The sequence below is a fragment of the Parathielavia appendiculata genome, assembly GCF_033297405.1.
Source record: "Parathielavia appendiculata strain CBS 731.68 unplaced genomic scaffold N657scaffold_3, whole genome shotgun sequence".
Classification (NCBI taxonomy): Eukaryota; Fungi; Ascomycota; class Sordariomycetes; order Sordariales; family Chaetomiaceae; genus Parathielavia; species Parathielavia appendiculata.
Genome location: NW_026944222.1, coordinates 1,535,474 through 1,554,361, shown reverse-complemented (window position 1 = coordinate 1,554,361; position 18,888 = coordinate 1,535,474). Strand labels below are relative to the sequence as shown.

At 56.6% G+C, this 18,888-nt stretch overlaps 7 protein-coding genes across 7 annotated transcripts; 2 read left to right on the top strand and 5 right to left on the bottom strand.

Moving 5' to 3' along the window:
• Positions 1-132: 132 nt before the first annotated feature.
• On the top strand, positions 133-740 carry N657DRAFT_568464 (uncharacterized protein; the record flags this gene model as incomplete). The annotated part of the gene is made up of 2 exons (XM_062788593.1): positions 133-237; positions 324-740. The coding sequence occupies 2 exons, from the start codon at positions 133-135 to the stop codon at positions 738-740; spliced, it is 522 nt and encodes a 173-aa protein (XP_062649755.1).
• Positions 741-943: 203 nt separating this feature from the next.
• Positions 944-1,916, bottom strand: N657DRAFT_654459 (uncharacterized protein; the record flags this gene model as incomplete). Its single annotated transcript, XM_062794508.1, has 4 exons — positions 944-1,172; positions 1,240-1,389; positions 1,462-1,773; positions 1,858-1,916. 4 exons carry the CDS (start codon positions 1,914-1,916, stop codon positions 944-946), a joined length of 750 nt encoding a protein of 249 aa, XP_062649754.1.
• A 1,044-nt stretch (positions 1,917-2,960) lies between these two features.
• N657DRAFT_670132 (uncharacterized protein) lies at positions 2,961-4,547 on the bottom strand (the record flags this gene model as incomplete). The annotated part of the gene is made up of 3 exons (XM_062795525.1): positions 2,961-3,675; positions 4,054-4,217; positions 4,292-4,547. The coding sequence occupies 3 exons, from the start codon at positions 4,545-4,547 to the stop codon at positions 2,971-2,973; spliced, it is 1,125 nt and encodes a 374-aa protein (XP_062649753.1). The 3' UTR covers positions 2,961-2,970.
• A 353-nt stretch (positions 4,548-4,900) lies between these two features.
• Positions 4,901-7,967, bottom strand: N657DRAFT_678998 (uncharacterized protein; the record flags this gene model as incomplete). Its single annotated transcript, XM_062796132.1, has 2 exons — positions 4,901-5,275; positions 6,306-7,967. The coding sequence occupies 2 exons, from the start codon at positions 7,965-7,967 to the stop codon at positions 4,901-4,903; spliced, it is 2,037 nt and encodes a 678-aa protein (XP_062649752.1).
• Positions 7,968-8,348: 381 nt separating this feature from the next.
• On the bottom strand, positions 8,349-9,900 carry N657DRAFT_569154 (CoA-transferase family III; the record flags this gene model as incomplete). The annotated part of the gene is made up of 5 exons (XM_062788642.1): positions 8,349-8,854; positions 8,902-9,406; positions 9,460-9,586; positions 9,638-9,669; positions 9,727-9,900. The coding sequence occupies 5 exons, from the start codon at positions 9,898-9,900 to the stop codon at positions 8,349-8,351; spliced, it is 1,344 nt and encodes a 447-aa protein (XP_062649751.1).
• Positions 9,901-10,351: 451 nt separating this feature from the next.
• Positions 10,352-14,650, top strand: N657DRAFT_591897 (uncharacterized protein). The gene is made up of 3 exons (XM_062789919.1): positions 10,352-10,845; positions 11,201-13,671; positions 13,719-14,650. The coding sequence occupies exons 1-3, from the start codon at positions 10,625-10,627 to the stop codon at positions 14,375-14,377; spliced, it is 3,351 nt and encodes a 1,116-aa protein (XP_062649750.1). The 5' UTR covers positions 10,352-10,624; the 3' UTR covers positions 14,378-14,650.
• A 379-nt stretch (positions 14,651-15,029) lies between these two features.
• On the bottom strand, positions 15,030-18,450 carry N657DRAFT_614235 (OPT-domain-containing protein). Its single transcript, XM_062790431.1, has 2 exons — positions 16,026-18,450; positions 15,030-15,976 (listed from the first exon to the last, which is right to left on the bottom strand). Exons 1-2 carry the CDS (start codon positions 18,188-18,190, stop codon positions 15,073-15,075), a joined length of 3,069 nt encoding a protein of 1,022 aa, XP_062649749.1. The 5' UTR covers positions 18,191-18,450; the 3' UTR covers positions 15,030-15,072.
• Between the last annotated feature and the right edge of the window lie 438 nt (positions 18,451-18,888).

Below are 18,888 nucleotides of genomic sequence, written 5' to 3'. Positions count from 1 at the left end.
AAGTTCCAGCGTTCAATTCCATCGTCCACACCTTCCACTTCTCCCCAGTTTCGCCTTCTATCATCACAAACTTGAACCCTTAGCAAGGAGCCACCAAATCAAGAGCAGACAGTTCGACCATTAACCAGCACCATGTCCGCCTCCTTCCCCAAGCCCAAGTTCATCACTGGCGGCTGCCTCTGCAACAGCCTACGCTACCGCGTCAATTTCCCCGACGATCACGACTTTGAAGCTTCAGTATTGTCATCCCATTCCTCTCCCGCAATCTCGTCGCACCCAATTCTGTTTCATCTCTTGCTAACCCCAATCCACTCCGGACACAGTTCGGCACCTGCCAATGCACCCAATGCCGCAAGCAGTCCGGGTCGCTCTTCTTCACCTGCCACATCATCAAGCCCGCCAGCACCCAGTTCAAGTTCACCTCGCCGACTACCACCCTCAAGACCTTCCGCGCCAGTCCAGAGGCGGAGCGTGTCTTTTGCGGTGAGTGCGGCTCGTGGATTTACTGGAAGCACTCAGACAAGGACTATCTGTGCTTCACCATCGGCACCGTTGATCCCCTGTATCTGTTTGGGGAAGGGGCGGATGGTGTTGAGGTGCCCAAGGGGGGATTTGGGCTTGCATTGGCGAGCGGAGCCGGGGAGCATGTTTGGGTTGGGAATGAGATCAAGGGGGTGACGGACACGATTGAGTTGCTTGGGCGGAATGGGGGTAAAAGGATCGTTGATAGCGGTGAGTGAGTGGTCACTTGACGGGTGAATGTTGTGAATTTGATTAACTGCTTGATTGGGGAGCTGAAAGCTCATTACTCGCCTGAAACATGTGTTCATCCAACACTTGTCCGACTCCAACACCGAAATCCAGCATAGCTACAACCAAACATAGCTGGCTGGTCCTCCAATCATTGTTGTCTACCACATTAACGTTCCCTTTCGGCTTAGCGCTATGGGCTCGACGACCGATGATGAAGAGGCGGACTTGCTGATCCTTGAGATATCGGCCTGCCATTCTGGTCCGTCTCTGGCAGACGGACATAGTTCTCCGGGAGATTGCTCTCTTCGCACTGCTTTGCCGCGTTGTACTTCTTGAACGCCATTTGAACCAGGACACCCACCTCTTTCCGGTCCCGGCCTATGACCCCAACGGCAAGCAACGCCTCGGTTTGTTCAATCCTGCCGACAAGATCAGTCGTCATTTCTCCTGAGCAGGAAAATAAGTGGAGACAGGGGCAATACTCACCAATCTTGCAGCCTGCGATACTCGGACTGGTCATGGTAAATCCGGTCTGGCAGCCCTTGACCCTTAATCAATGCCAGCACACCGGCAAGAACAGTATTGATGGCGCCGAGGATGGTGATGACAATCACATGGTCTCCAGCAGTCGGGCCCCTAATTGACGAATCCCACGTCAGCATCAAAGAAGACACTTGCCTTTACCCGCCAGGCAGTAACGCCACTCACAGTGCCGTCAACGAAGCGCCAATAATGATCTGCGCAAAATGGCTCGCATTGATGAGAAAGGAAAGAAACCGATACGCGACTTTCTTGCGCCGCACCTCGGTCAGCGCGGACCGGTAGATGCCCACGGCCTTCTTGCGCCCTTCTTCGAGAGACTCCGGGTCGGTCGAGCCGGCCAGCGTGCTGTTGATGCCCACGGCCCGGCGGAAGATGACGAGGTTCTCGTCGTTGAGCCGCCGGATTGGCAGACCCGCGGGCGCGCCCCACGACAGGTCTGTGTCGGATTTCAGGGGCCCGTCGAATCCCAGCCCGATTCTGGCGCCGGAGTCAGCGGGATGGCTGGGCTCAGGCGCGGTACCGCCGACGGTGACATCGGGGCCCGCGAGGGGAGGCAGCAACTCGGCCGTCTGGACTTGGAATGGGATCTTTGAATTGGAAGTTGCTGGGGCCGATGACATTGTTGTTGGTACTGCTGCGTTTTGCTAATATTGATCCGTAGTCAGCTGCTAGTCGAGTAAGAAGGGGTGAGTTCTCGTCTTTGGCTCTCCTTGGGCCCCGGTATGACACGGTGAAGAAAGCCAACCACACCTTCTGCCGCAAGAGTCTTGAGGGGAAAAGGGGTCCTTATAACCGTGTTGTATGTTGGTTATTGGTTGTCGTACCCCTGTCTGTTGCTCAACCTGGGCCGCAGGCGTGCAGCTAGGTCCGAAGATGTCCGTCAGGCACACGTATAAGCGTGAAGGATCGTGGCGGAACTCCGAGGCTTGGGCATCTACGGAACCATAGATCTTTGAAATTTTGTCAACATCAGCCGCTGGGCCACGTCCTTGTCCAGATGGTCAGCGAAGTCTTCGTGGAGGTCAGCAGCCACCACCTCGGTGGCACAGTCAACACCGCACGTCGCCTCGCTCGGAGACACCCATATATAAGTGTACAGTATGCGTCAAGGACAGTAACGTCATCAATCAGATGTTCTGACAGCGAGACTTGACTGTCTAGGGCATTAACTTTCACTTGAACGCGAAAACGTTGTGTTGTTAGCGCTTAGTGGACTGCTGCGTTAGTGCTTACATGTGTCGAATTCTTCAATGGTCCAGTGGGTCAGGTACGGTGTTGACAAACTTGACATCTCAGCTCAACTCGGCGTTTCGCGTAAGATGCAGAATTCAGATCGAATGACATCTCAATGGTAGATATCCGAGTCCCGGTACGGTAGCAAATTTGGCGCAGATCACAGCTGGTGCCTTAGGGGCGTAGCTCCGTCCTCACTGCTCTTAACTGAACTGGAACCTGGCCTTATTCAGCTCCCTAGCACATCCTCCAGGACGCGCTGACGGTTTATTGGGTCCGCATCCATTCTGGATTAGAATGCTGTTGCAGACACCTCAATCTAGCAACAGCCATACCCAGCCCAAGTCACATGGGCACGCAAGAATCACGCCCACCCTCGCCATCCAGCTCCATCGCCTGCTCCCTTTTCTCCGTATACTCCTCCTGGTTCTCCTAACCATCTCAGTAATATGCGTCAAAATCGCCTCCCTCCCCTTCTCGAACGCCTCCGCCATGACCCTCAAATACTCTTCGTCCTCCTCCGTTCATCACCAATAACGCCAGCCCCAATTTCTCCGTCTGCCGGCATCCCATGTCCTTCTCGTAGGCGCGCACATATAGCCTGTGACAACGCCCCGCCAGCTGCTCCTCGATTCTGACGAATTGGTCATCATGGAGGTTGTGGCGGTGGTATAAATTCAGACTTGAGAATGGGCGAATTGTGCCGGAGATGTCGTTGAAGAGGTCGTGTTTTGCGTTTGCGAAGGTCTCTAGGCCCGGAATTGCGGATTTCGATTGTTTTCGCTGCGGCGCTTGTTGCCGGTGGTGATTTTTGGATGGCCTGAAGGGTGAAGTTGCTTGTATTTGTAGCTCCCTCCTTCTGGCAGAGCGGTAAGTAGGGGTGGGGGAAGCCGCAGGGGGACCCGGGGCGGCGCGGGCTTCGACATGGCATGGAGGTGGCGAGGCGGTTGCCCAGCGAGACCATCTCCATGATGGCGTCGTCAGTACGACCTCGGACCTTGCACGTTTGACTATGACGGTGACTTCCAACCGGACTTTGTGGGTGATGGGGTCGACGATTTGCTTCGTTTTTGCGATGCGGAGGAAAAAGAAGGAGGATGTAAGCGGAAGCTCGGCGTCGGGGACCGCGTCGATGTTCCAACTGAACTGCCGGCGCAGCACTAGGTTGGACTTGATAATTTTGAAAAGATGTTGGCGTCGACCGTCAGCATGCGGTGGATGTCGTCTTTGGCAGCAGATATGAGCGCTGAGAGCCGCGCCTTGCGTGCTGCGGCTACCGGTTGGGCGCGGATAAGGAGGGCGTCAGAGAAATTGGATCAAGGGATTTTCCTGCCGACGAAAAAAAGCCGGGCCAAAGAATCTCTCGAGAGCCGGAAACAATCCCAGGGGTTTTTTTGAGATAGCCCTTTTTGACGAGCAGGTTGTGTAAACGCATGAGCACCATAGGCTCGGGGCGGCGCTCCCGAAACCCACATGCCGGCGTTGTAAGCGAGCTCCAGACTCTCCATGAGGCCAACGCCACACAGGGAAGGGCGAGTACTCCCAGAGGCCATTCGCATTGGCGTTGGAGAAGCGAGACGGCGGGATTTTGGCGAGACCTAATTTGTACCTCGACTCGCCGAGCCAGTTGGCAAAATCATCCTGCAAGTCTTCCAACAGCGCATGGACGTCTCGATGTCGGTTGGGATCTCAGAAGAGCGTGGCGTTTCTGGCGCAGATCTGTTTAAGAACATGGGCAGCTTGAAGGAATCTATGGCCCTACCTCTCTCATTTTTGCGGTCGAGGAAGAGGTCGACATCACGCCTAGGTCGGAAGCTCCAGGGTGGTAGGATGACCTTGTGGCCCTTGAAGGAGCTGATCGTCCAACCGCGATAGACACCCAAAGAATTTACGATACACTGGAGTTGAAATATGTGATGTGGCAGGATACGTTTGCGGATGTCCGTCCCTTGCTTCTGCATCACCAGGGAAGTGACGAAGTTCGCAATTTCGTTCAAGCCGTATAGCCTCCGGTGCATGCTCCAAGGCCCAATCGGCGACCAATCGACCTATTCCGGAGCTTGAGCCTCGCCCTTCATGGCGTTGCTCTGCACCACAACAGGGGAGAAGATGTTGACCAAATCGTAGAGGAAGTTGATGGTATAGGAAGGGCGCCCACCGAATCCTGTCTTCATTCATGGCTCTCTGGAGGTCGAATTTAGGATCCCAGTCGTGAATATCGGCGAGCGTGCGCTTCGTCGGTTTACCCGAGCGTGCCTTTTTTTCTTTTTTTTTTGAGTCCTCGAGAAAGTCGATCAAGTGGCGATAGGCATGAATCATGAACTGCTTCTTGACACCAATGGCAGTGGTCTGAACCTTCTCGACCTCGCCGTTACGCCACGTTCAGACGGGACAGTTTGAGAATGCCCTGTGCCTTCTCCGGGTCACCCTCAGTCATGGTTTGTATAACGGTCTCATAAGCGTCGTCGCCAGGGAAGCCGACAAACGTCTCCGCTGCAGATCGCTGGATCATGGCGATGGCCAAGTTGGAAACAGCGCCGGCAACCGCAGTGTTCAAGCCATCGTAGGCACACTCGCCCCATACGCCCTGCAAGTACGCCTGATAGCAACACCACTGTCGAATGAGGGCGTAGCTAGCCACCAAGTAGTCGATAGAAACGTCTTCGGTATCCTGGAGGATGCGGCAGCTCTCCAGCGGAAGGTCATTCAGGCGCGTTTCCTTGGCGGGTTGGGGCTGCTGCTGTTTCTTGGGCTTCGTTTCTCACTTGCACTTCTTTCCCTTGCCGGTTCTCGCCTGCTTGCGCCTCCTCGGGTCATGGCTAGGACCTCTCGCGGGCTGATGATCACTGGTGGCCTCATCTTCGGAATCTCTCCAGAGTCAAGGGCACCAAACTTGTTGAGCAGAACAAGGCGATCGAGGTTGTCCTTGATGTGGGAATTGTCGGTGTCAACATCATCGCTGTCTGTCGTGACATCGGGCTACCAGTTGTTCCCTCCTAGAGTGTGGAAGCCTCAATCAAATCATCCATGAACTAGAGTACCAACATTGTCAGCATGGAATCGGGGATTCCAAACTTGAAACATGTCGGGAGGGTCCAATTGGGGATAATTGTCCACACACAAATAATATTGTTGCTTACATGCTTATGGGTCAGATTGCTTTTCTCGATGGCCGGGTCTGGATTTTCGGCCACGATCTGGTGAACGCTCGGTAGGTTTGAGTGCGGGCGTCAATGACGGCGCGGAACAAACGAAAGATGGCGGGCGGCACGGCGGTGACGTGCTTCGCGATGAGGCGGCACAGAGACACCAGGCTCGCGACAGTAATCTCTCCCGTTGTGTTCACCTGCACAGCTCCATCGTCAGGTATAGCCAACGCCTTGAAAATGCCGTTAGACGTGGGGATGAACCAGTACAGCAGATGGCTAGTGTCGCGCGCTTGTACGCGACGTAATTGTTGGGAGTGGCCATGCTCGCAAAAGTGTAGGACTGCACCGTCCACTGTTGAGTAAAAGTGAAAATCAGAGTGAGAGATAGTAATGGTATGTGTGAGATGGTGCGAAAAACAAACAACGCCGTGTTAAATAATCGATGCTTGTCGAATACCCATTGAACATACACGCTGATTGCGTAGGCACTTCGGACCGGAGCCGTGTGCTAGGTTGAAATGCAGAAGCATTGTTTCCAGTTGTGTCTATTATCACCGCGCCTATACCTCCCGGCTTCGTTGAAGCTGTTGGATAGTACACCGTCGATACCTCTCCTATTAGTTACACCTTCATGCCATTCTCCTCAATCTTCCTCCCCCGTTCATCATAGACAATGACACTGAACGCCTCAAAGTCCCCCACATCCACCAGCCGCCCATCATCCTCCATGTCCGGCGGCAGGCGGGCGTACATGCCCATCCCGGCCCGCGGCCACAGCGCAGCAAGCGGATCACTCTCCTCATCCTCCTCGTTCATCCTCTCCTGGCTCTCCTCTTTCTGACTTCCCTTCCCACCAGACGCCGACCTCCTTTTCCCTCCCTTGCCCGCTCCGTTCCCCACAACCTTCCTCACGTAGTTGATCTGGCCCGTAGGATGCGTCTCGGCGCGTGAGAACAAGCCTTCGGTCGTAGTCCCCGCGAAAAGCGACCCGGGCTCCGTACTCGCTTGGTGGTGTTCACCGCCCAGCGAAACCGGGAAGATGGGCAGGTCCGGATGCGCCTCCAAACACGCCATCAGCAACCCGACCAGCTCCCGCTGCGGCAGCGTCGACAGATAAGCCCGTTTTGCCGCCGCCGGCCTCCCCGCCCAGCTCTCTTTCTGGTTCTCCCTCTCCCCTTTTCCGACCCTCCCACTCCCACTCCCACCACCACCGTTGGTATTAGTGTTACCACCACCCTGCTGCTCGCCCTTCCCCCTCCGCTCCCGCTTCAACGCACAGGTCTTACAGAACCACGCCCGCCCCTCATCCCGCACGGCATCGTCCCCGACCCAGGGGTCATGACACCGTTGGTGCCAGCCGTCGTTGCACCCGTCGCAAAACACAATCTGGTTGGCCGCAGGGCTGTGCATGCGGCTGCACTTGCGGCACAGCGCTTGCTCGGCGGTGCGCTTGCCGTAGTGGTGGGCGGGCACGCGGGCCCGCTTGCTGGCGGCGTCCATGGCGGCCGGGTTGTAGGCGGCTGGCTTGAGGACCTGGCGGCCGGATTTGGTCATTGTCAGCGGGATTGGGGGGGTGGAAAACGTGGTTGAGTTGCTATCGAAGTGGGTTGAGGTAGGGGGTTCAGGGGTGGATGAATTGCTGGAGGAGGAGGTGGTGGGGGATGAGGCTGCTTCGTCGGCAGAGTCGTCGTCGACGGCTTGAGACTTGGTGCGTTTGCGTTTGGGGCCACGCGGGCCGGTGGAGGGTTTTGTCTTCTTGATCTTGCTTTCTGAGGAAAGAGTCTTTATCTTGGAGATGGCGGGCTTGATAGGCAACGGCTTGGAGGAGGCTGTCAGGCCAGCCGTAACCTTCCTGATGGCGCTCATGCCGACTGTGCTGCTCGGTGGTCTTGCAGCGGCTGTTCTGGGCGCTGGAAGAGCAGATGACGGGACCCGGATAGGGGGTGCGGCGGGCATTTGTATCGTCATCTGGGTCGAGGTGGTCATGCCCATGACTAGGCGCCTCTTGACATCTTCATAAGTTGCCGAGGGAATGCCGGCTGTGAGGGACGGGGAACGAGCGGCTTGTGACAAGGCCGCACTAAGACTGCTGGGCTCGCCCTTCATCCGTTTGAGAATCATCTGGGTAGCTGCGGTAAACTGCGGAATGTACAGGGGCCGGGTAGGTTGGAAGGAAACGGCGGATGTTGCTGCAGGTTCGGTGGGTGCCGGAGCTGGACCCGCAGCCAGCTGTGACGTGTTCTTCTCCATCTCATCTTTCTGAGCTTCCGAGTCCGATGATTCTGTCATGGTGAAGGCGAGGAGGATGTTGAAGAGAGACAACGCCAAATTGGTGTATGGGCAGGTGATTGTGATGTTTAAGGAGAAGATGCGCGGCACCGCGGTAGGAGATGTATTGTACGAGTAGCTCGATATCTGCTGAGTATGGTATTCTCACAATATTGACGAGGTAACCGATTGGGAGTCTGATGGTTTTTGCTCAAAAACGGTGTCGCTGCTGCAGATAAAATGAGGCGGAAGTCGTGAGGTTGACGATTTATCTACTTTCACGTGACTTTCACGTGCTTAACTCCCAACCCCTGTGGACGTCCATTCTGGATTTCAGGGGCTGGAGTCAACAACCAAGCAGCTTGCTTCCAATAGAAGAGTGATTAAGGGATTGTGTTGTCACTACCTAATAACACCCTTCTTCCTCAATTCGGTAATCCGAGCTTCATCCATCCCGAGGTGCTCCCGCAGGATCTCGTCTGTGTGCTGACCGAGGGTTGGTGGCGGGCTCCGGATCTTGGGCTCGCTCTCCGAGAACTTGATGGGCGTGTTGACCATCTTAATGGGCCCGCAGTCCGCATGCTCTACCGAAACCACCATGTTCCTGGCCTTGGTATGCTCATGCGTCAGTGTCCCCATAACATCGTTGACCGCCGCATACGGCATCCCCTTGCCCTCAAACACGTTCAGCCAGTCTTGGGTTGTCCTGGTCACGGTAATCGCCTCAATCTCAGCCTCGAGCTCATCACGGTTGGCGACTCGAGATGCGTTGATCTTGTACTTTGGGTCCTCCTTCCATTCCGGTCGGCCAAGTCCGTCGCAGAGAATTCCGAAAAGACGATCATTTCCGCCGCCAAAGAGGATGTCGCCATCCTTGGTCTTGAAGGACCTATATGGAACGATGGAAGCTGCGTCTGTTAGTGAGTTCAGTGGTTGGAAGGACTGTCCTACTTACGATGAGCTGTCCCCCACCGCCCACTGTCTTTCTCCCCACTGATGAGGCAGCTGCTGGCGATATTGGCCAGCGTGACCGTCTGGCAGTCGCTCAAAGCCGCGTCAATGTGCTGGCCCTTGCCGGTCTTGGCGCGCGCAAGCAAGGCGGCCATGATACTGTTGCTGGTGTACAAACCGGTCGTCAAATCCGTGACTGCCACGCCCACCTTGACCGGCGGCCCATCTCTGCTGCCAGTGATGTGCATCAAGCCAAACTCAGCCTCCACCATGACATCGTATCCGGCCCGCTGCGAGTACGGGCCCGTCTGGCCGTACCCTGTAATGGACGCATAAATGAGAGCCGGACTGATCTTGTGGATCGTCTCAAAATCGAGGGCGTACTTCTTGAGCGAGCCAGGAATGTAGTTCTCGACGAGGATATCGCATTTGGCGGCCAGTTTGTGGAGAATCTCGATGCCAGCCGGGTCCTGGAAAGATAGAGCCAGAGATTTCTTGTTTCGGTTGACCTATGCAGGGGTTAGTGTGTACCCAAGACTGATACACTTCACAAGTGGCTTACGCCGAGGAAATAGGCCGACTCGCCAGGGCCGTCCTGTAGTGAACTGGACTTGTACGAGGCATACGGCGGCCCCCAAGCACGGGTATCATCGCCCCTGATCGGATGCTCTATTTTGATCACCTCTGCTCTCAGGGGATGTCAACACTCGGCGGCCCATCAGGACATGTACGAGGCTTACCCGAGATCCCCCAGGATCTGAGTACAGTACGGCTAGTCGCAATGCGTCAGCCGGTCCTTAGGCGCGTCGAAAGTCATGGTAGGTCTTACTCCTGCAAGGACTCTTGTCATGTCTAGCACGCGGTAACCCTCGAGCGGAAGTGACCCCTGGGCCGAGGCCGCGACCGAGACGGAGAACAGACGACGGCTGGACGCGCTGGACCCCGGGATCCGCCTTGAGCCGAGCCGGAGTGCACGGCGACAAAAGTTCAATGGCCGAGTCATGGCAGAAGATGTCAATTGATGAGCTATTCAGATCGCAGGGGAAATGATGCGGGCTAATCCGGACAAGAAAGATTATCTCATCCTGGGCATTGGGAATGGGGGCAGAACAGCTGAAGCCTCAGAACCTTGGGCCGAAAGTCTGTTACCGCCGGTTTCCGCCCGGACTTGTGCTTGAAAAGCCGAGGTAACAAGGCGGATCGGCGAGACCCCTGATTTTACCCGTCTCTCGCTCATCATTTATCATCGGGGGCGACGGACTGTATCAATGCTAAGTTGCGGCCAAACAGATGGGATAAGAAGTGTGACTATCCAACCGATCAAGGTGTGTCAATGTTAATAGGGGTCCGAGGAGTGCGGCAGCCAAAAAGTGGGGATTCTTGGTGTTTGAGAAAGAGCAGAGACAGCATGGGGCCGGTATTCGTACAATTGCGTAACTGACAGAACAAGGCACAGATGGCAGCATCAAACATAGAGGGGTTGTACGGAGTGTGCTCATTCAACACACAGGCCAGCCAAGTTTCAGATTCATCTTTCCATATACTCTGGCTAGCACATAACACGCCGCTCCTTCTTTGTCCCATCTACATTTCTGCGACCCTCTGGCGGCTCATTCACCGGCATTGACTGGTCCTGGCGTCATGATGATGACATAGTCTGTCTCGGAACACGGCGTCTCAAAGTAACGACCACCACACGCCCTTCTCATAGCTCTGCCTGGGACATAATGGACAGTCCATCCGACGGCCTCGACAAGTTTCTTCCCAAGTCAATTGCAGCGAAACGGCGGCGCAAGAAGGCCTTGTCGGCGACGGATCTAGTCAGCACCAGCGACGATGGTGCGCCACAGAGCTCCAACGGCACCCCCGGCAGTGACGCCAACTCGCTCCATAGCAGCCTCAAGAGCAGCAACACCGACGGTGCTGTCTCCGAATTGCTTTCGGAACCGTGAGTTAAAATTCATTCTGCAATTGACCTTTTACCCTTTTTCCGATTAGTTCCTAGCATCAGGACGTCGAGCAGGTGCTGGTCAGCTTAGGTGTGGAACGCATACGCGTATTTCCTCCCAATGCACGTATTCGCTGTAGTTGGGAGCTTGGTCCCACCTCCACCTTGGCTCTCGATGCTCTGCGCCTCCTCCGGGCGGCGTTTCCGCCAGGCGTTGGCCCCTCGTCGTCAGTCTCACTCCCTCTTATTAGAACTTTCTCGTTCTCTTCAAATTCCGGGTCAAGCCGCATTCGTCCTTCTTGAACAACGTTTCCTTTGTGTATCTCTAGGGGCTTGTCCTGGTGTGTCGCAGAAGCACACAACAACTGACATCACATCCGATCGCTTACAGTCCCGACCGTCGCTCCACCGCCATCTCGGCCCATTCATCCCGAGTCGGCCACTCGACGACATCGTCGCTCCTTGCACAGCCAGAGCCGCCGGTGACGGACGGCAACGACTCCGCCCGGGCATCAACATTACCTCGCGAGAGCTCCAATAGCCTCGAATCCGCTGCGCCACTCGAACGAAGCCGGACCAGCTTCGGGCCACCCGAACTTCGGTCGAAGCGGTCCTCGTCGAGCAACCGCTTAAGAGACGCGTTCAAGCTAAAGAAGATTTCGGGCGACGAAAAAAGCCCAGCCACCGACCGTAAACCTGGAGCTGTGCCCGTCCAGAGTTCCGAAGCTGCGCCCAAACCGTCTGCTGGCCGCAGCCGTCGCCTCTCACGAGGCCAGAAGCTCGAGCCGTTGCAAGCGCCACCTCGAACACCGCCGCAAGACGCACCGCCTCCCGTGATCGTCAATACTCCGCCTACGCCGACCGATCCTCATCAGGATCTTGCGACATCCGAGATTCCGCGCCGCCCGGCTGATGCAGTCGTTCCGGGGAACATGAGCACCCAACGACGGAGGGCAGGCTCCAATGCTGGCCCGTCCAAGCTCTCCACCAGCGCTGTTCCGCCCCTGACGCCGACCCCCGAGAATGTTCCAGCATCGCCGAACAATGCTGCTGCCACCTTTTTCTCCTCCATGTTTTCTGCCGTGCAAAACACTGCCAACCAACTCAGTACCACAATACCAGCCCTTGCCCAGGGTCCCAGCAGGAACAAAGAACCATCCCAGGGAAGGGACGGGGCTGACAGGGCACAAGACACAGTTGAGGTGGAGTCGGTAGCATCCCAGCAAGCCTCTTCTACTGAGCCCAAGGAGCCGGCCGTGAAGACCCTGGGCACGGGTGACCTCAGCCTCAGCCATCTGGGCATCGTCGACACCCCCAGTGCAGCACCGAGTCCTGTTGCTGCACGCTTCGCCGACACTGAACCGCGAGCGCGGTCCGAATCCGCACCGGCAGAAGCCCATGCTGTCGACACTGAACACCCGGATGAAGTCCATGACTCCCGGCCTCGATCTGCTTACGAACCTGCGGGCGGGGATCGGACACCGCCGGCCGGGAGCGTATATGAGGGTAAGACCGGCATTCATCGCAGCGGCAGTATCCGCAGCGCCATCGGTCATCGTAGAAAGCGTGGCAGCAGTGTTGCAACCTACGGTACCACCGCCACAAGCACGATTGGCGCCGCCGTTGCTGCTGCTAATTCATCACTCATCAACCCTACAGCCGGCGGCCCGAAGCTGACAGGGTTCGCCGTTGCCAACAAGAAGCGCAACCGCGACTTCCACGCCCTGTTCAAGAGCGTGCCAGATGACGACTACTTGATCGAAGACTACAGTTGTGCGCTGCAGCGCGAGATTCTCGCACATGGACGCTTGTACATATCCGAAGGCCACCTGTGCTTCAGCAGCAACATCCTCGGATGGGTTACGACGCTCGTCATGAGCTTCGACGAGATTGTGGCCGTCGAGAAACGCAGCACTGCCCTCGTGTTCAAGAACGGCCTCGAGATCTCCACGCTGCACGCGAAGCACATCTTTGCCTCGTTTGCCAGCCGGGACACTACCTACGACCTCATCATCAAAATCTGGAAGCTTGGGCACCCTCACCTTCAAAGCTCACTTAACGGCGTCCGGCTAGAGGAGCCAGGCGGCGATCGCACCGAGAAAGTGGAGGATGCCGAGTCCGTGTCTGCAGTAGGAACGCATAGTGTATCAGGCTCCGACGATGAGGGCGACGACGGCGAAGACATCTATGACGAGGATGAGGACGAAGGTGGCGTTGAAGCCGCTGCACCACCGCCCGACGGCCCCGTTTCAGACGTAGCCGACAAGAATGGTTCTCGGAAGGTATCGGGCGGGATGGCGCCCCCCGAGAAGGCCGAAGATGGCGTACCAACAGGCGGCGCCGACTTCCCAGGACCTGCGACCCATGCGCCCACCGATTGCGGTGATGTAGCCGCGCATTTCGAGAAGGTTCTGGGCGACGACGTTATCCCCGCGCCCCTGGGCAAAGTGTACAACATGCTGTTCGGCCCGGCATCCGCAGCCTGGATGGGCCGCTGGCTCACAACGGACCAGAAGTGCACTGATTTTCAGATGGAGGACAAGCGCGGTTTGACTGACGAGATCAGGACGCGCAACTTAACTTACATCAAACCGCTGTCAGGCTCGATAGGGCCAAAACAGACAAAGTGCATTGTCACGGAGCAACTCGATCAGTTCGATCTCGAGAAGTCGGTTCATATCCTCGTCACCACCCAGAATCCCGATGTCCCGAGCGGCAACATATTCGTCGTGAAGACCAGGTATTGCCTCACCTGGGCCGAGAAGAATGGTACCCGCGTCCAGATCAGCAACCTCATTGAATGGTCTGGCAAGAGCTGGATTAAGGGTAAGCTACCCGCCCCAACTTTGCATTGACTTCTGTTGACTGCTCAGGCCCCATTGAACGCGGCGCAAACGACGGCCAAGCCCAGTACTGCAAGGACCTCTTTGCCACACTCAGAGCCGCCGTCTCGTCCCGCGCGCGGTCCGGCAGCGCGCTGAACGGGGCAGCCGTCCGCGGTAAGAAGCGCAGCCGAAAGAGCAAGTCCGCCCTGGCCTCCACCCCGGCTAGCGACGCCGAGAGCGTAGTCAATGTCTCGGCCAAGCAGAGTTGGGGGCTCTTTGAGCCCGTGCGCCCCATCCTCAGCCCCGTTGTCGACACGATCAGGTCCATCCTCACGGGCAATGTCGTCTACGGCTTGCTTGTCGGCCTGCTGGTGGCGTCGTGGTTCGGCTTCGGCACCCGCCAGGGCGCCCCGCTGTATACTCACGATCCGGCGTACGCCAACGCCCCACAGCGGTTGGCGGCGTACGAGGAGATGTGGAGGCGGGAGGAGAGCGATCTGTGGCGGTGGATCGAAGAGCGGGCGGGGTTAGAGAGGCTGGGCACGGATCCGCCGCTGAGAAAGCGTAGCGTTGACCCGAGGACGGTGGAGGAAAGGCTCAGGGAAGAGAGGATGGATGAGCGGGAGCTGAGGGAGGCGATCCGCGTTACCGAGGAGCATCTTGAGGTTTTGAAAGCGGTAGTGGATAAGAAGGGGGCGGAGGGGTGAGGCGGTACCTCTTATGTATACACACACTCATTGCCGATGGCGACGTCGTCTCTTTTTTCCTTGTTTCTGTTCTGAGGGCGGGCCTTGGTTATTAGCTGTGCATAAGCGGGCGAATATGGACGTTCACTTGGGCTGGTTTCCTCCTTCATAGCAGCCTCCCTCGACTTGGATACCGTAGCTGGTGTTCTAAGGTAGCAGATGTTTTCAATTGGCTTGAACTCAACAACCTATTGCTCTGAGTGTGGGTTCCTAGCCAGGAACAATGTGAACGGCGGTTTAGCTCATCCCAATCCCTCACCTATACATACAATTTCAGTGATCCAGGAACCTTCTACATTGTTGAACCATGTGTTCCGTCTTGTCTCGCGAGTCATTTGTGTACCTTCTCTACGACCGATATCTTCTTCATGGTATACAGACTCTTCCTTGAGCTAACATTGGAACCGTCCAATGCATATCTTGTCCCTGGTTTGCATCGTGAAGTAACGCCATACAACGCATCGCACACTGATATATCTTGGAAATGCCTGCGCCTCCCTTTTCTCTCTCACCCCCTTTCCATCGCCACCCTCACCAGTTTCCCCCTTCACCACAGTTTCCCCCTTCACCACAGTTTCCCCCTTCACCACAGTTTCCCCCTTCACCACAGTTTCCCCCTTCACCACAGTTTCCCCCTTTCCTTGTCCCAAGCCCTACTACCAAACATCCGGCCCGAACCTGCCCCGCTCTGGCACACTCCTATACGCACACGCCTGCCAGTCACACCCGCGCTTATACACCTCCGTGCCCCACCACGAGAACCCGTTCATGACGCCCGAATAGACAAACCCAAAGAACACCACGACAATGCCAAACGCCAGGCCGGAATCCAGCGCCGCGCTCAGCGTCATGGTGTATTTGGCCCACCACGCCGGCGCGCGCCTCTTGACCAGGTAATTAAACACGTAACAGACCAGAGCCCAGACGGAAAAATTCAATCCTGTCGCGGGCGGGATCCAGCCGAGCGAGCCGAACAAGACGGGTAGGTTGACTTTTCGGAGGAGCGAGTGCCTGCGGTTGCGGGCGTACAGCCACAGGGGAAGGGGCAGGACGGCGCCGACGGCAAAGGCCCACACCAGGGGCCGGTAGGTGGCGCCGGGGCCGAAGAACTCGGCCGGGCCGACGACACCCCAGAGGATGGAGCCGTTGAAGTGGACCCGTGCAATGGGGCAGGTAAAGCCGTTCAAAGCTTGCGGGGTGCAAATGTTCGGAATGTTGATGAACATCCAGTTGAGGACGGCGATTTGGGTGAGTGAGGAGATGATGGTGGCGACGATCTGGACAGTGAAGAGAATCCGCGGGGGGATCTTCATATAGTGGCCGAGCTTGAGGTCGGCGGCGAACTTGATGCCCTGGGCGGACGAGATGTAGCCGTACGTGACAAAGACCATGTTGGCGACGGGGCGACCGGGGAAGATGATCCCAGCAATGAGCTGGCAGATGAGGTAGATGGATGAATGCTGGTTGGTGACGGCCATGACAATGCCAATGGGAATGAAGAGAACAGTGCAAATGGCGAGGGCGAGGAGGAGGCCGTACCACGGGAGGTGGATCGGGTAACTGGGATGTCAGCAATGGTTCAACAGTTCGTTTACACGGGGGAACTCACTATTCAACGACAAAGATGCCGATTGCCGTCATTGAGATGAACGTCGTCAGATACCACAGCATCGGTGCGTCCTTGTATCTCTTCATCAGACGATTGTGGACATCCTCGCGGCTCATGAGGTTGTCGATACTCGTTGAGGATCTGTTTGCCCGTCGGTCATGTCCGTTGGATGCGCTGGCTGACGATTCGCCTGAATTGGTTACTGGCTGGTAACCCCATTTTGGCTCTCCAGACGGCTCCTCCAGTGACCTTTTCCACTGCGTCCATATGTCCTTGCCATGCCAGCAGATGGTGTGCGTAAGAAGCGAGGCCAGTCCGGCAAACTGCACCCCGTAGCTCAGGACGTACGTGATGGGGAGGAACACACGGCTGTACTTGGAGTACGCCTCCCGATCAAACAAAAAGTCCTCGGTAAGAACCTTACTGACGTCGTACACATTCCCGGTGTTATCGAAGACGGCTGACGACAGAATCGGCATGTACGCCGAGTACAGCCAGTTGCTGTAGTATGCGATGGGCGCAACGATCCACATGACCAGGACGAGACCGCCGACCACATTCATGGCTGCCCAAAAAGGGGTTAACAGCGGTGAGCCAATGTAGGCTACCTGTGCCCAGTCAAAAGTCAGGGGAAACAATCCCAGGCCGGAGACAACGCCGAACAGGTTGGCAATGACGACGTTCTCAGGGGCGAACCAGGTGATGACGTTGAAATAGCTGAGGGCGGGCATCAAGAGGCCCGGCAGAAAATAAAAGAGGAAGGCGCCTAGCCAGACAACGTAGAAAAACTTCCACCGGCTGATTTTCCAGCCGTCGGCCTCCTTGTTCTCCTCCTTATGGAGGGTGGTAAACATGGCCGCCGACATGAGGGTCCCAGGCCAAATCATGCCACTCGGCCGGACCAGGAAGCGCCGCGTGAGGCCAGCGAAGGCGTAGCCTAGAATCTGCGTGGATAGGGTGAGCAGGAGCTGGTAGGTAATGCTGGCTTCCTGCTTGTAAAACTGCGTCTGCTCGACGATGACATCGGTGGCAAAGGCGAAGCCGAACGACACATTGCTGCTGACATAAACGCAGCTATGCTCCTTTTCGTTCCAGCGGCCCTGTGCCAACCACAGCCGCACGCGATCGAGTCTGCTCCTGCGCTCCCAGGGGACGAAATGAGGTTGGTCCTCTGTGCTGGCTGTCGACGCATTGTCGCTACGGAAACCGTCAACATACTCTTCAGGCGGATCATCGGAGCGTTTCAATAGATAGTCCCATAAAAGACCAAGCGGGTGTACCATTAACAACGCTATAACGGGAGTGATTGCAACACTGGGGTATCTCAGGGAGAAGAACAAATTGGTCGAGGATCCGAGAATGGAGAAAAGGATAGAAAGAGCCCACATCCGGGGCGTGTTGATTGAGAGGCTTGTGTTGTCGGTGGGCGAGACGGAAGCGCGGACTTGGGCATAGGGAGAGTTGTCGGGCGGATCGTCCTCATCGTCGATGTCCGAGTCGGGCACCGAAAAGAACTGCTCCTCGTCTTCGTCTGCGGATTCGCGCTGTTTGTCCAAGTCGTTCAGAAGGGGTGTATCTGTGGTGCCGAAGCGGCCCTCAAGTCCACCAATGGTGGTAGATCCCCCGAGCTCCTCAGACCGTCTCGGCGTCTTTCTCAAGGTAGACGACCTGGAATGGGAGCCATCCCCGCGTCTTCTTATTCGGAATTCCCTAATCGAATCTCGGCTTGCATCGGAGGGCTTCCGGGACGGCACCGGGGAGGGGGCGGTGCTCTCATCACCAGTGCTGTCATATGAATTCTGCGGGTCGATGGAGCCATACGACGGACCGGTGAAGCCCGCGGCCGCGCGCAGCGTAGTGGGGTCTTTGGTCATGAGTTCGCGTGTCGGCTCCGGGTCGGCCGGGCAGTCGGTCTCGGTCTCGTCCGCCGTTGCCGCTGTCGAGTCGGGTCCGCGGCCATAGGGATCGGCACTTCGAAGCTCGGCGCGGTCGTGCGATGATAGCAGCGGCTCGTTGTTGTGGAGATGAGGGGAAGCAAGCCCGGGGGTGAGCAGCGTGGGTCCTTGTCCGAGTGCGGATCCCGAGGCCAAGGATTCCAGAGGAATTCCTTGGACAACCTCGAGATGCCTGTTCGGCCCAGTGGTGTTGCCGTCGGGAAGTGTCATAGGCCTGCCTGCGCCGGAGCTTTGTATAAATGCAGGCGTGACTGGTCGGAAGCCCCATGTGCAGCCGCAATGCGAGACATGGGCCTAGAACCTGGGTATGACGTCGATAGGAGAGTGCCAAAGGCAGCGGTAGGATGGCATTGAATGGAAGGATTCGCACAATTGTGTCTCAACTCCAGTTCGAGCTTGGCCGTGCAGCTCAGGTACCTATATGTAAGGCATCAAGCTGCGCTGTCAGCAGCTGGATGACACTGGATGAGACGATCGCTTCTTGTCGTCACAATTGAGTCCCAGTCTTTGGAATACCTACCAAGCCGGGACCCCGGAAGTGGCGCCCTTGGCATTGATGGAACTGTAAATACACGCTTTGCAGACCCACACCCGGCAGGCTGGAGGAACACTGGGGTAAAGCGAGGCCAGTATTGTGTATCGCGGTTTGATGTCTGCTAGAAACCTTTCCTCGTCTGGGAACTAGGCATTCTTAAGTGGCGTCTGTTGACAATGCATGTTGGCGCCATGCAGCGTCGTGGTGCCGCCGACTTTGGAGAAAAAGGCAGGGACGTAAGAGTACTCCGTAGATTACAGCAATAATCCGTATGGCACGGATTCTTGTACTTGTAATTGTAACATACACAGTGCGTTGCAGCAGCCCACGCATTTCACTTTCTGCCGATCAACACCAGTCACAGCACCACTCA

What these genes read in the sequence shown, in the direction of transcription:
- N657DRAFT_591897 (XM_062789919.1), top strand. Translation starts at nt 10,625, where the DNA reads ATGGACAGTCCATCCGACGGCCTCGACAAGTTTCTTCCCAAGTCAATT. An exon ending in TCCGAATTGCTTTCGGAACC is followed by an intron (nt 10,846 to 11,200) that starts GTGAGTTAAAAT and finishes GTGTCGCAGAAG; the next exon opens with CACACAACAACTGACATCAC. An exon ending in TGGCAAGAGCTGGATTAAGG is followed by an intron (nt 13,672 to 13,718) that starts GTAAGCTACCCG and finishes TTGACTGCTCAG; the next exon opens with GCCCCATTGAACGCGGCGCA.
- N657DRAFT_614235 (XM_062790431.1), bottom strand. Translation starts at nt 18,190, where the DNA reads ATGACACTTCCCGACGGCAACACCACTGGGCCGAACAGGCATCTCGAG. An exon ending in GGCATCTTTGTCGTTGAATA is followed by an intron (nt 15,977 to 16,025) that starts GTGAGTTCCCCC and finishes CTGACATCCCAG; the next exon opens with TTACCCGATCCACCTCCCGT.